Source organism: Sipha flava, unplaced genomic scaffold (genome assembly GCF_003268045.1).
Source record: "Sipha flava isolate LNK unplaced genomic scaffold, YSA_version1 108_pilon_pilon, whole genome shotgun sequence".
Taxonomy (NCBI): Eukaryota; Metazoa; Arthropoda; class Insecta; order Hemiptera; family Aphididae; genus Sipha; species Sipha flava.
In genome coordinates, this window is record NW_020271725.1 from 48,514 (window position 1) to 64,203 (window position 15,690).

General features: G+C 26.7%; 2 protein-coding genes across 2 annotated transcripts in view; both read right to left on the minus strand.

The window, feature by feature from the left end:
- Positions 1-15,690, minus strand: part of LOC112686488 (acetylcholine receptor subunit beta-like 1) — an 87,199-nt gene that overhangs the window by 19,806 nt on the left and 51,703 nt on the right. Inside the window, exons 2-5 of the mRNA XM_025558768.1 lie at positions 14,303-14,442; positions 13,955-13,999; positions 12,721-12,830; positions 12,280-12,370 (exon numbers count right to left, since the gene is read on the minus strand). Coding sequence (XP_025414553.1) covers positions 12,280-12,370; positions 12,721-12,830; positions 13,955-13,999; positions 14,303-14,442 — 386 coding nt within the window. The remainder of the gene's footprint in view (positions 1-12,279; positions 12,371-12,720; positions 12,831-13,954; positions 14,000-14,302; positions 14,443-15,690) is intronic.
- Positions 1,951-2,709, minus strand: LOC112686498 (zinc finger BED domain-containing protein 5-like). The gene is made up of 2 exons (XM_025558780.1): positions 2,310-2,709; positions 1,951-2,225 (listed from the first exon to the last, which is right to left on the minus strand). The coding sequence occupies exons 1-2, from the start codon at positions 2,645-2,647 to the stop codon at positions 2,030-2,032; spliced, it is 534 nt and encodes a 177-aa protein (XP_025414565.1). The 5' UTR covers positions 2,648-2,709; the 3' UTR covers positions 1,951-2,029.

Here is a 15,690-nt window from a genome sequence, read left to right on the forward strand (position 1 = left end):
GGGGTCTACACAATTTACCTCAACACGCACCGACCTGAACATGCCATCCAACATAGTAAAAGTACTTGGCGAAAAACAAATTCTGAAAATTGTCACATTATTAAGTATCACAAATATTATATTAGTAAATCTTAATTTACATCTAACTTCACCTTTATAATATTTCATATGTGATATTGTAATTTTAAATCTAACACCTAACACATCAAATATGTAACATCTAATAGCTAATAATATGAGTATTTGCTGTTGAAGACTCAATTTTCAAATAAAAGAAAAAAAGAATGAACAATTAAATTAAGTGATAGCCCGACTTAATTTATAAATCTTATTTACATTTCATATATCTATAAACTACATTGTGTTAAATTGAGCTGAGGTGGAGATATTTCGTGTGAAAACAGTCCAGGACAAATATTGTACTCATTTCTTTTGTGTATCAAAACATTTTGCATTTTTTTTTTTTTTGTATCATTACTTATATTAAAAATTAAATTTTTCCTAAATACCTAAAAAATATAAATTTTGATTTATTCAGTTATGAAAAATGGCATACATTAAACAATTTTAACTTTTTTATTTGGTTTTCACGGCTAACAAAATTTACAGGGGTCGCAAAAAATGGGTTGAAGACCACTGATTTACACGACAATTAGTTGTGTCCAGCCTCTGCGAGGAGGCGTTTAACCGCCGTTTCGATTATGGGTCAACCTAATCTAATGGGTTGAGATTGTCAATAAATTGTTCTATTGCATTTTTGTTTCCAACATCTGGAATGTACATAAATACTTATTTAATTTTCTGCGCAACGATAAATATTATCAAAAATAATTTTCTTTGATAAAAGTCGCTATAAAGTATAATCCAACAATTTTTATTTTAGTCATACGCAAAAATGTTTCTACTAAAGAGATATTCATGACTCAAAGTATATAATATTCTGCTAGAAGTACATTGACCTGTTTACTATAGGGATTATGGGAAATTCATATAATACGAACGTTATCAATTCATTCAGTAATAACGGGTATTAATTATTCGACAAAGTTCAGCCATATTCATGTAAAATGTACGTTTTATTAGTATGATTTAGCCTTAGTTCATGTCTACACTTGGCATAGTTGTAAGTTTGAACATTGACTTTTGACCATACAATCTACTTTTTTTTGATGAAATTTGAATTAAAAATATAAAATTGTTAAAATTGTTTAATTTTTAATTGTATAATTGTTTGAACCATAATATTGCATAAGTGAGAATATTTTATAAAATCTTTTTTTATTCTAAGTTTTAAGTTTCTTTTAAGTAGGTACTATGTAATATAGTTTTATGTTTATATATTTTAATTTTTACATTTCACAAATTATTGAAAATATATATTAAAATGTATATGTTTATATTATAAATTAAACTCCGGGACTCCAACACCAGAGTCTCAGTGAGGCCCAGTATTCTTATTTCTGAGAAATAAATAAATAAATAAAATATTTTGCTAAGTAGAATTTTAGTTTAAAAAAAAAAAAAAACCCAGATTGAATGCATAAACGCCAAGTACTCAGTACTCAAATTGAGTACCTAGTTGAATGGTTCGAATACCATGTTAAGCAGCGGTTCCCAACCTTTTTAGTTTCGCGGACCACTAATTTTGTAAAAAAATATTTGAGGCCCAGCCATAGCAAACATATACGTTTTCATAAAATTATAATATATAATATATATTATATACATATATACATATATATATAGTTATTAGGAATAAAACATTTAAAATTTTTAAAAAAAACAATTGTTTATTAAAAAAAAAACTTAATTCAACTTTATCATAAGATAAACAATTTAATGTGATTTTTGACATTGCCTGTTCTTCACGAGAAAGTCAATATCTGGATTAAAACTTGTTAGTTTTAGTCTTAAAACACTTTCGACATTCAGTTTATTCCTATATTTTTTTTTTAAATAAATTAAAGTAGAAAAAGCACGTTCGCATAGATAAGTTGTCGAAAAACCCATCAAGTTTCTCAGTGTAATTTTAGCGATTGCTGGATAGTCTTTCCGAATATTTAACCAGAATGACACTAATTGTGTACGATTTTAAAGTCTGATCACATGACATTTCAATCAACGAATCTTCTTCACTTGCGGATATTTTCAATTTTTTCAAGTAATCTTCTTCAAAAGGATTTCTGATCCATTGGATTTCCTCTTCAATTTTAGGGAAGTAGTTTCTAAAAACAGTGTAAAAATGATTTCAATTATGCCTATTAAATATATTAATTTGTAATTAAGAAAAATAAATAATTAAAAATAACCTGTGGTTGGAAGCTAAAGATTTAAGGTGATCTTGTATAGTTGTAGCTGTTGCTTTATCAATTTTAACTTCGTTACTTTCAAGAAAATCATGTAAGACTGGAAATGCATCGAAGGAATCTTGTTCTACTTTTAGAGCCCATCGTTGAAGCTTGATTATCATTGCATTAACTTTGTCTTGCACAAAAAACTTGTGAATGTCTTTGCCTTGCAGAGTTAAATTAAAAACGTTGAGGGCACCAAAAATATCCGCCAAATACGCCAATCGTTTCAACCAGTTTTCATCGGTCACCAATTCTAAGTAGGAACTTGCAAGTTTTCCATCATAGTCCCCTTCCATAAAGAAAACTCTAAGTTCATCACGGAGCTCAAACAATCATGATAACACTTTACCTCTTGACAGCCAACGAACTTCACAGTGAAGTAGAAGCCGTTTGTGTTCGCTTCCCATTTCATCACACAAAACACCAGTCTGGAGTTTTTAGGCCTTGCTTTAATAAAGTTGATGATTTTAACTACACCATCAAGAGTTTTTTTGAGACACTCGTCCAAACCTTTAACTGCAAGAGACTCTCTATGTATGCTACAATGTGTCCATTGAACTAAAGGAGCAACTGATCTAACTCTGGCAATTAATCCAGTATGAGTTCCAGATATAGCACGTGCTCCATCAGTTGTCAAACCTACACACTTTGACCAATCTACTTCGTTTTCTTTTATAAAGCTATCAACAGATTTAAAAACCTCTCCGCCAGTTGTTTTTGTCGACAAAGACTGACAAAACAGCATTTCTTCTTCAATATTACCATTCAACTCAAAACGAACAAAAGCTAATAAATTAGCTCCGCCAGCAACGTCTGTGCTTTCATCCAGTTGCAGCGAAAAATATTCACTTTGTTTTAAAACAGTAATAATAGCTATTTTCACATTTTCCGACATTTCATCAATTCTTCTTTTCACAGTCGTATTCGATAACGGAATTTCATTAATTTTTTTGGTACATTTTTCATCAAACAAAACATTACTTATTATTTTCGCTGCGGGAATAATAAGTTCTTCTCCCACGGTGTGAGCTGACCCCTTCTTTGAGATTAACAATGAAAGCTCATAAGAAACTTGGGTACTTGTTATGTTTTGTTTTGAAGATTTTTCCATAACTGATTTAGTCATAGAAAGATTTTTTTTCTTGATTTGAAAAAAATCGAGAGATTTTCCTACACATTCAGGATGTTTAGTTGATAGATGCTTTTCAAGTTTGAAAATTTCATACATTCGTTGGATAGCGTTTCGAAACAAATCACACACTGCGACATAGGCTCCTCCTCAGTACCAAAAAATACAAACCCGATTTTTAAAAAGTCAGGGTTATACTTACGAAAATGTATTTTAGTTTTCTTTCTTATATTCAAACTTGACACATCAACAATCTCACTACTAGTTCCACTACTACTAGTTCCTTCATCATTTGACAGCTTCGTCTTACGACAAGACCCAGTTTGAAACCAAGTATCCATATTTATGTGTAGCGTAATTAATAATATGTACTATGACACTATGTAATACTATGTTGTAACTCACAACAGACACAACGACGCATAAACACACAACCACTGTTACTGCCACAAATAACTAGTTTACCAATTTACGAAATCGAAATACCTATTAAGTTTATCGCAACCCGCACGCCATGCACGATAATATAAGATAAAACTAATTTCAAACATTCGATATCGTATCGTTAAATGTACATTTAATATACAGTATACAGTATACACTATAGTTAAAATTGATTAAATATTATTATGATCAGAATTATAACAAAAAATATATAATAATATTATTTTAAATATACAAAATATTTAATATTATACCTATGGTTCGCGGCCCAGTACCATGCTGCTCGCGGCCCATGGGTTGGGAACCGCTGATGTAAAGAATAAAGAAAAAGAAATTTAAAGAGGAGTTTAGGTTAAATTCTTCCAATTCTTGCTTAATCAGTTGAGAAAATGGATTTCCGAGAATCAATCCATGTTAAAAAAGTAGATTGGATTAAAGATCACTACATATTAAGCTTTTGTAAGAAGTACGAAGATTTAATTTATACGATATTAGTATGATAAATCTGAGAATCTTGAGTAAATGAGAATAAATAATTTCAGAGTTAGGAATTGGATCCGCGTATATTTAAAGCTAAATTCAAAAATAGAAAGTACGAAGTCAATGTAAAACAACATGTAATTTTTTAGTATTGAAAGCAAGTTTAATTTACTAACTTAAACTGACAATTTATCCTTGAAGGTAAGCGAGAAGAGATCGAACGGCTAGAGAAAAAATTAGTACGACAAAACTAATATATTAACTTAATTTTATTAGAGAATACGAGATACTTAGAATACTTTAGGACAAAACTTAATGAATTTACGAAGAGTAAGAATAATAAGGTAGACAAAAAGTACCTTGGGAAATGCCATAGAGGGGATAATGTCATTGGACATGTGACCATAAAACTTAACGGCGTTAAATCCATTGTTTCCTATTTACTAAATTGGAGCTAAATTAAAAGTTTGGAAGTTCATTAAATTTAATTTCAATCAACACCTATATGAAATTAATATAATTACCACGGTCGAAAGTAGGTATAAATAATTTGAACGTAAGTATCAAATTATGCAAGAGTACAATATGATTATCAACCGCAGAAGAGTGGTTGAGACGAAAATTACTTCGTTCGTCAATAACATAGTTAATTTTAACTTGAGTGAGGTGAGAACAAAATACGTAAAAAAATATATAAAATAATGGCAATAGAATGATAATTTTTAGCTGTAGTAGAAATATCAGATTTGAATGTAAGAGTAACGGAACCAAATTAAAATACAGAAAGAGAAAAAAAAGTGTAGTATTTGTGAGAAAGAAACGCCTTCATTGTTAGATTATCGAATTAAAAACTATGATATAGATTTCTCAATCTTGTTGTAATTGGTAAAACCTAATCAAAAATATAAATCGAATCAATAAGTATAATTCTAGAAAATGTTGTGATTTTCACTGTTAGATAAAAATACAATACTAGGAAAAATATGTAGATGTATTGAGTGACGAGTTTGATAAGTTAATAATAATGAAAACATCCTTTATGTATATAAAATACTCTTTTATTATTTATTTCATATTTTTAATATTTCTAATCAAATTTGTAGTATTTATTTAATGAGCTTGACGAATTTTTCACCATATTTAAGAATTTTAGTATGTTAAATATATTCGTTATAATTTTCATTCATTTTTTGGATAAATAATAATCATGAGGAGCTAAATCTGGTATATAGATTTATAAGATTAGGTAATTATCAATATATTCTTATAAAATAGACTTTTAGATGCTAAAAGTGAGGTCAAAAAAATAATATATCTATATGAACAAGAAACCTTATGAAAAATGTATAGATTCATCTAACAATTTTTAAATTTTATATGTACAACAATATTAGGATTGTAATCTGATCAGTTATTAATTTTAAGATTATTACAATTGTGAAGTCAACCTATGCAATTGTTTCAAAATTATTTTTGGATACCTTAGTAATAAAACGGATTTTTATTTATTAATTAGCTAATTATTTCTTGGTTATTGATATTGTTGATGTGTGTATGAGCCAGAAAAATATATGATTTTCAATGTTCTGAGTATTGGTGGTAATTTATTAATACGAGTATTTTTTAGCCATACCTTTAAAATTAGTTGATTCGTTAACATTTAAAAAGTTATTATACTGATTGTCATATTGAGATAAATCATATTATTGGTATATATTGACAGATTACAATTTTTATTTCAATATCCAATACAGTTTTTAATATTTAAAAAAAATGTGCTTTATAATCTTAACTATTGTATAAAATGACATTTAAACATAAAAAATGTTTTATCAAAAATATATGCATACCATAGGTATCACGAATTTAAAATGAATCATTAATTATGTTTAACCTTTATGGTACTATTTCCCATTTACATTGATCGATTTTATATTTTTATTAATTAATTTGAAATAAATAAAAATGTACTGATAAACTGATAAAAAGAAGCTATTGAAGAAATCCAACAAATTTTATTAATAAAAAAATAGGGATTGAAAAAAGTCATCAGGTTACAGATGTTGGATTGGACACCAATGTGGATATCTGTACATTTTTAAAAATAATAAATGATTGTAATCATAAAAATATATTGAATAAAATAGTATAAAAAAACATTATTTTATATTAAATGGAATTATTTCATCAGATTTTCTTTCGTATTGCTAAACAAAGAAAAAGTTCTGTTTAAAGTAGGTAGGTACGGTATGTATCCAATTCATAAACTATTGAAAAAATTATATGACAATTTTAATGTACATCTCATTGTTAAGGCTAAATATTTCTCACTTTTACTCATAAATCAAGAACAAAATAAAATTATTCTACATCCGTTTATTATTAAAATAAATAATATTTTTTTTTGCATAATTATAAATAATTTGATAATTTAATAAATAAAACATTATTAGTAATAATATTAAAATATAAATACAATATGAATATATTATGCTTATAGTATTAAAAATTATGATTTATAAAATTATAAGATTTTAAGATTCATACAATTAGGTTAAGTATTTTCAAAATAATTATCAAACGGTATGAAATGGAATTTTCCGCTGCTTTAATTGAGAAAAATATTTTTTTTTTAATTCTCTTCACAAACATTTTGTATAATCAAAGTTGCGCACACTTTTGTCGAAATAATTATACTTTTGTGTAATTATAATAGGTCTAATGAAACTTTTGAAATAAGTAGGTACTTCGCGGTTACTAAAAACACAGGTCATGCAAAATAAAATAAAAACATGGACATTTCAAAACTAACACATTCTTTATTTCATTCAAAATATACATTATATACTCATAATATACTTAAGGAATATCTTAGTTACATTATGCATTAAGATAATTTTTTTTATATTAATTTCATCTATTGAAATTAAAAATAGAATAAAATATTACATTATAACCACTGAAGGTACTAATTGAATGGTTAATAAAAGTCATAAATAGAACGAATGCTTTATCCTCATATATTAATGTTATATTTCTCTAAAAAGGATGATTTGTTTTTTTATTTTTTATTTTATTATGTGGCATTCATTAAGAAAATATTAATTTATTATATTACAAATACTTAAGGTAAGGCCATACACATGCTTAAACAAACTTGATTTTTTCAGCATAAGAAATGTTTTTAATCTGAATTTCACAAAAATAAATAAAATCAAGAATTAATCAACGTCACGTTTGTTGATATTTTGGAGTTTGATTTTAAAAAATATACCTATGTATGTTTTAGACTTCAGTATGATTGTTTTTTTTTTTTTTTTTTTTTTTTAATTTATTATAGTTTTATACGTGAAATAAAAGTATAGTGGATTATAAACATACAACTAAGTATTAAATTAATATAGAATTAATATTATGTATTTAGTTGTACCTCCCTTCAATATGTAAATATAACTTTAGATTAAAAAGCCAATAACCATTGTAGTTGTGGCTTCATCAATAAAAAAAAAAAAATATAGAAATTGTTCGTTTTAGAAAAAAATAATATAATTATAATTTTTTAGTTAAAATAAAATTACATAATTTATATTTTTTTCAATTATAAATTATTACAATGATTTACATTTCACGATAGTATTTTTGATTTTTAATTTGCGAAAGTTGGAATTATATGAAAAGATTAACAAAAATATTATATTATATATAATACTAGTGTGTTGCTTTTTATATTACACTAATGGGTACAATCAATGTTTGTATAAAATTAATTTCCAATAAATATCGATTTCGGAAGTATTTGTTTCGAATTAAGTCGATTGAATGCCACAGTTAGATTCAGCGAGATGCGACGGCAAACTCGATCGAGAGATGTTAATATAGTGGGTTCAAATTCAATTTCCCGTTGAGGTACTCGACGGTGGAAAAAAGATAAATCCGTTTCCACCCTTGTTTTCTCTCATCGTGGCAGGTGCATATAATATATATATATATATATATTTATACAAGACGGAGGTGTCGATAATCGTATCCGGGAGAACCGTCTTGTTTTTAATCATGCGCCCAAACAGTTTCCCAGTCCGTCTTGGCCGACTGTTCGTTCATATTAGGTATCCATCCGAATGATGGCTTGATTAATTTCAGCGCTAGTGGTGTTAGAAAACAATTTAGTCAAGAACTTCGAAAACTACGACGGATTAATTCGAAGAAGATTATTTTACTAATACTTGTTGTATACCTATTATACATACATGTAGTTGTATCGTTTTAGATTAATGTTACAATATTACTTCATGGTACGTACATTTCAACGAACGGTTCAAGTATTTTAAAATAAATGTTTTTGAAGTGTGTATGATACAATGATAGTTATGCTGCTTTCGCACGAGTAATACTTTGTGGCTGGCTAATTGTGTCTGAAAAGAATCACGTGACTAAGATAATATTGCTATAAATATACGCGTACATACATAGCGAGACACAGACATGGAGTATGTCACCGAATTTGTGTGTTCCGTCTCCTCTAGTGGCTAGACACTGTGTCTTGTATTCGATCTACCAATAATGTGTGAACTTAAATGAGTACGATCAGAGAGACACGTGTATCCGAACACTAACGCTCTTATTATTGTTAATCTTAATAATATCTAATATTTATTTTATTATTTTAATTTAGTAACCGAAATAAAAAAAAATAAAATTATGAGTTTCGTCAATTTCGAATATGACAAATTAATTATTGAAATCGAATGTCATCTTTCATTATGGGATACATCGCACTTCGATTATATAAATAAAATAATTAATATGGAATGATATTTGCCGAGTTTTTATGGAAGGATATGATTATATGTAGTTAAAAAATGTAGACTCGTATTTAAGCAGTTCGGGAAATTGCGTATGAAAATCATCCTTTTCTAATCTAGTCCTAACAATTGAGTACACCCAATGGAGCCTTCTATGTTTTTTTATTTTTTTAATCAAACAATAAAGTAAAATAGGTTTTTTTATTTCCATGATCGAAAGAAAATTAAATAATTTATACCAATACTTGCATTTTATTATTTATTGAATCAGATACTCGTGTGCGAAAAGTTTCTCGTGTGAAAGGCACTCTCACAGAGACACTTTTTGTGTCCCTGTAGCGATTCTAGTGGCCGACCACTAAGTATCTCGTCTAAAAGCGCTCTTATTATTCATAGTATCTGCATAGAATTGGAACACAAAATAAATTATACATATATAGATAATTTTTAATTATATGTATGAGGTATATAATATACATAATATCTTTGGAAAACATTGAAATGTATTCAAATGTATGAGATCCAGATTCCTCTGTGCTTATTAAAAAGTATTTTTTCTCGAGAAGAAAAGTATTATTGTTTATCTTATACTTAATTCGTTAAAAATGTAACTAGAAAATTATAAAATTACTAATAACTATTATTAAATATTATACATGATATATTTTGTGAATTTTGTTATAAACTATGTCTAGTTCCTTTTAAAATAATTTTCCGTTTTAATTTCAGCCTTTAATAATTAATAGTAAAATAACAAAACAAAAGCCATTTATTCAATTTTGTACTTAGATTTTCATTTTATCTAATATTTTCATCAATCAACAAACGATTTTTTTTCAAAGATCATACTTCAAACTTTATTTGATTGAAATATTTTTACACGGTTTGTATGTTACGCGAGTTTTAATCAAATGTTTACACTATTTAGCTTGACTATTGATTAGATTGATTATTGCATTATTAATGTATAGTGAGGATAAGGTTTATGTAATTGTTATACATTGCAAATTGAAACAGTTAACAAATTATAATTTTGATATTATCAGCTCGTTCGACATTTTTGTATGAATAATTTATACGAATGATTTGCGGAAATAAGATGATTTTTATAACAAAACTGCGTATCTTAATAATGTCTGCCTAAGAAAAATAGTTAGATATAACTGCGTATATTAATTAATTCTTTATAGCAGGGGTGGCCAATGGGTCGGTTTTTTTTTTTTTAAGTTTAAGTCGATTGTGACTCGTTTTCATTTTTTTTTCGAATTTTTTCAGAAAACCATAGAAATATTTATTTATATTTTATACATTTTTATATCTTTGTTCAACCCAAAAATATAAACAATAAAATAATATCAATTACTAAAGAATATAAATGGTAATAATATAGAGTAATAAATAACTATGAAAAACTAAATTATATACTGAGGTCGAATAATTTAGGTATTAGGTATATTTTACATAATCTAATGTATATTTCATATTGAATAAGGGTATTTATTGCATCTTATAAATTGGTAAAATATATATAATGTATAATTTACACGTAATACATTAAATTATAATAAACTATTAGTTATTAAATATTTTGACATATATATATATATATCAAAATATGAATAACACTCATATTATTGAATAACAGTTGAGTTTAAACTACATAAAAAAAGGAAGCGAATTTAAGTAGTTTGTGTTAGAGTATTTACAAACAGCCATTATAAACCTTTTATGTTAGTGTATGTGTTTTGTTCTATCACATTTATATTATTTTCATGACATTAAGTGTTCATTAAAGGGTTAGGAAGTTGTTCATTAATGAATAAAAGAGCCTTTCATACATTCCAAAATTAATTTTAAGTGTTATTACATTGTATGCATTTGGAGTTATAATTTGGAAGTAAATAATAGTTAACGGATGTATATATAAATACAAAATAATGTTCATAGATATTAATAGTATTTCATAATATTTGTATTATTGGTCCTATTAAAATAATGTCCAATAATATTGTTGCATATAATAAAATAAATGTTGTAATCAGTATATTTATTAATAAGAAAGATAATTGTCTTTAACAAAATCTAAATAAATGTTGAATTCTAAGCAATTACTCTAAGTTAGAAAACACTCAATAGAGACAATTATTAGATATAAAATAAAATGAGTTTTATTTTTTTTTTCTGGAAAATTTATGTTTTTAAATTATTAATTATAAAAAAATTAATACGTTTATCAAATTTAGACACAATTGTTATTGGGTATAATTTTTATCCGACTATGGTTTATTCGTAGAATCATTAAACTAATATATAATTTACCATCCACGTTATTATTATTATCATACGAAAGTATTCTTATACTTCCTGAATATTATTGTATAGGTTTATCATAGCATACACATCTGTAAACTCGTATGATATTGCAGAATAACGGGTACATGTTTGAACATAAAATCACATCAATGATATTACAAATCGCTTCTGTAAGGCGATATCATTGTACTCAGTCTAAGGCAGGATGGAAAAAGATCATATTATATTTAAGAATAAAGTGTTAAAATAATGGGAAACAAAACTAACACATTAACCCTTTTATCAAAAAAAATATGTCAGTATGTAACATGTATAATGGTGTATTTATTTTGACAGGCGAAGGGTGTCACTGCGACTGCCTGTTCACTACGAACGTATGCGGTCAGTCTCCGCAGTAGTTATTATTCAATGTTGTACCCGCACTGATTTTCGTAGCAAATATTAAACCAATTTTACTATTAAATCTTATAATATTATGTCATAATCGCGTTAGTATTAAGTCATATGTAGGCCCAATAATGACATCTGTTTTCGTATGATTTAGCTTAGTATTGTTCAAAAATATTAATGGTCACGCCACACCTTAGCAGAGAACTGCGAGAACATTTTCAGTGAGAGGGTAAAATTATTTGCACGTCACCTTTGTCGACCATTTGCATGATTCATTATTAAATAGTTACTGGGGAAATACAATAAATATTTGAAGAGGTCAGAAATAGTAGAAATTCTATATGACATTGACAAAGTTATCGATACGTACCTGGTAAATTGCTGGTGGGATCCATAGAAGTTCTCCATTTGGTCGGATGAGCACGTTCGATTTGTAACGAACTTCGTAATTTCCATCAGCGCTGCAAAGAAAAACGGATAACTTCTTTACGATCTTGAATACATAATGTACGCTTTGCACGCAAACAAATTTAACCAAGTCTTTGTAACTATAATTATTATTATTATTTTCGATGTGTCTTAATAATTTCTTATTTTTTTTCCTCCTCACCCAACTCCATTCTACATTATGATCACATAATTGGTTTTAAACTAGAGTTTAGTAGTCAAAACACAAAACTTGCCGGCGTTCTCTCATGCCGGTGTACACCATTTGTTTTGAAACTTTTAGATACAAATTAATCCGTTTAATTGCCATTGTAATCCGTTCATACCCGTTACGTATATACACATCGAAATAACTTTTACTCACTTGTTGAACAACACTATATCCGGCTTCCACACTTTGTCCGGTGGTAACCTGAGCACCTGTATACCACCGTAGTCTGCCTCGTCCCATTGTAATTGATAGTCCCTCCATACCTATAACAATAGATGCACAAAAAGAGCTATTATATATTATAGTTATAATTTTTTCATTATTTTTTATAATAATTGCTAAACATTTTTAGTTATATTGATAATACTTAGTTGGTATATTTAGTTAGATATATTGGCCGAGAACATATTATTTTTTCTTGGAAAACTAATTTGGAAAACGATAATAGAAATGTGACAGTTAAGATAAAAATCATGATTAAGTTTGTAAAATCAGCTAAACTATAAGTACATAGAAAAATGTATATTTCAATTAATAACTTTAATGAAATAGCGTTTCGAAACGCAATCAATACAATGACGGATTATGTTTGATCATTGGCTAACTCTGATAGAGTATTTATTTTTATGGGAGGTATTAAAAATCGGTATTTCTTAATATAATATTATATTTATCAATAATGAATGTTTAAGTTTATAGAAAGGTATGTAATGATTCATAATATTATAATGTAAACTTGAAGCTTTTTTAATTTTGTACTATAAATTGTTTATAGTTAATAAAAATTAATAAATGTTGAAAGTTAATCAATTTAAATCGAATTTTAGAACTTGATCACTAAATATTATAATTCACTTTTGTAATACAAAATGCTTATATGGTTTTTAAAGTGAGATAAGTCATTGAAAATGTTGAAAAAATAGTTATTTAGATGGTATCATTCTTGTAATTTAATTTGCTTTATTAATTTAAACGAAAAATTATATTTTCTGTAAAGAGAAATCTTCGTAAAAGATGCCTAGCCAATTTATAAATTATAATGGCGTAAACATTTTCAAAAATATCCGCAAAGAAAAAAAGAATGGATATTGAAATGAGACCATGCCAATTACGTTGATTAATTGAAGAAAATAATAAACGAACGGTCTGAAGTTGGGAAAATATTAATAGCGTGAAACCACTGAGTAGATTTTCTGTTGAAGTATCCTTTTAAGGGTATTAGTTATTTGTACGGGTGTGGTAGACATGTAAGAAGTGTAATACGTCAAAAGAAAAATTAATTTTTTAAATTATTTTTTTTATTTATTTTTTTTATTGTCTTATTATATTATAATTAATAAAAAAAATATTATTATAATTAACTTATATTTTATATCTTTATACTTACAAGTCTCAACCAAACGTTAGATTTCATGATTTGGCTCTTTTCGTTCTGAAACAGATAAAAAACAATCATTTATTATTTATATTATTAATGATCAATATTTAAACTATCCAATTATAAATAACATTTATATTATAATTACGATTATTTAATTTAATTAGTATTAACTGCAGAGTCACATATATTTTGAACTTTTTTTTTTTTAATGAACACATAAAGTTTCATTCAAAATCTATGAATAAATTATTCGTTATTGACTTAATTGTAAATAATTATATCTAATTATATCGATTATTTAATATTTTTTTTCAAATCGAACATTTTAATATTAAAATAGACGATGTAACATACCACGTTGATAAGTTGCACAAACGCCAAACCGAATTGTACATTGACTTTTTCGGTCATGTTCTGTACTGGCCTGATCAGTTTATTGTAGCCCCTAAAAAGATCTCTAACCAGACGCTCCTCGTCTTCTGAACACCAACAACCTGAAGAACACAAAATAAAATAAATATAAAACGTTTGTTTTTTTAATATTATATAGTTTACATACAAAATAATATACTAAACTATGTCTTAAAATGGTATAGTAAAAGGACTTAAAGGTTTTGCAATAGAAACAAACCTTTATCTTGGATATGACTTTATGATTTTATTATTATTTTTTATAACCAACTGTTATCAAGAGTAAATGGGAGAAAAAAATGTAAATAAAAAAAATTAATTTAGCCTGCACATCTTGCCGAGTGGATAAGAAACGACCTGAATGTTTAAGATACTAATGTACCAACCGGAATAACAGATAATAATAATAACACCGTTGAAAATGCATTCGGTCCACTGAGCTTTGTCTACCAACGAGTAGAAAAATTGTAACCACATAAAGGAAAAAAAACTTGATGAAGGATAAAAATACACGCACGCACAAAATATCGTATATATAGAGAGCAAGTAATTGGCTTGGAAGGTTGTTCTATCTTTGCCAGTTTTTTCTTTCCATTTCAGAGACAGCATTCATTTTTTTTTTGTGGGGACTATTTATTATAGTTTTTAACAATCATTGAATTAAAAATAATTAAGTAACAAAATTGTTATTTTGAACATGAGATTTAATAAATTTGATAAAATGCTGAATCGATATAATATTTTATTCTTCTTATATTGATGGAATGGACACATAATACATTTTAAAATTATGTAAACGTTGAATTAAAATTACTGTCTATTATGGTGATGATTTTATTGTGTTCAAAAAAAAAAAAAAAATAATAAAGAAGAATAACTGATGGTAATTTGTAAAATAAATCCACTGAGAATATATATGGTTGCTTTAATAAAGGTATTCAGTATAATATAGTTTAAAATGGATTCGTGAAAAATTCTATCTCGGACGGAAATAAATTGTTCGTCCAAAAACTTAAGTAGGATTTCATACCGTCCGAATAAAATGGAAAACTGTACTAGAGATTTTGTTCGGTCCCTTGCACTTCCGTTTTATAGATTTTTTTTAAACGTATATATATATTCAGGGTCGTTGTGTCTTAATATTTTAATATTGAGGCAAAAATATGATTATACAATTCTAAGATTTTTTCCATCTTCCAAAACAGTTTTTCTATTATTACAAAAAAAGTGTGAGAAGCAATATTAATGAAGGTAAACTTGGTAAAATAAATGCGTCTGAATTATTCACAACATCAACAAAAATAATCAGTTTTCATTATTCGTATAGGAAA

Bases quoted from the DNA above. Each gene is read 5' to 3' on its own strand.
- LOC112686498 (XM_025558780.1), bottom strand. From the start codon at position 2,647: ATGGAAGGGGACTATGATGGAAAACTTGCAAGTTCCTACTTAGAATTG. The intron at 2,226-2,309 runs GTTATTTTTAAT...CACTGTTTTTAG, and splicing joins TCTTTAGCTTCCAACCACAG to AAACTACTTCCCTAAAATTG.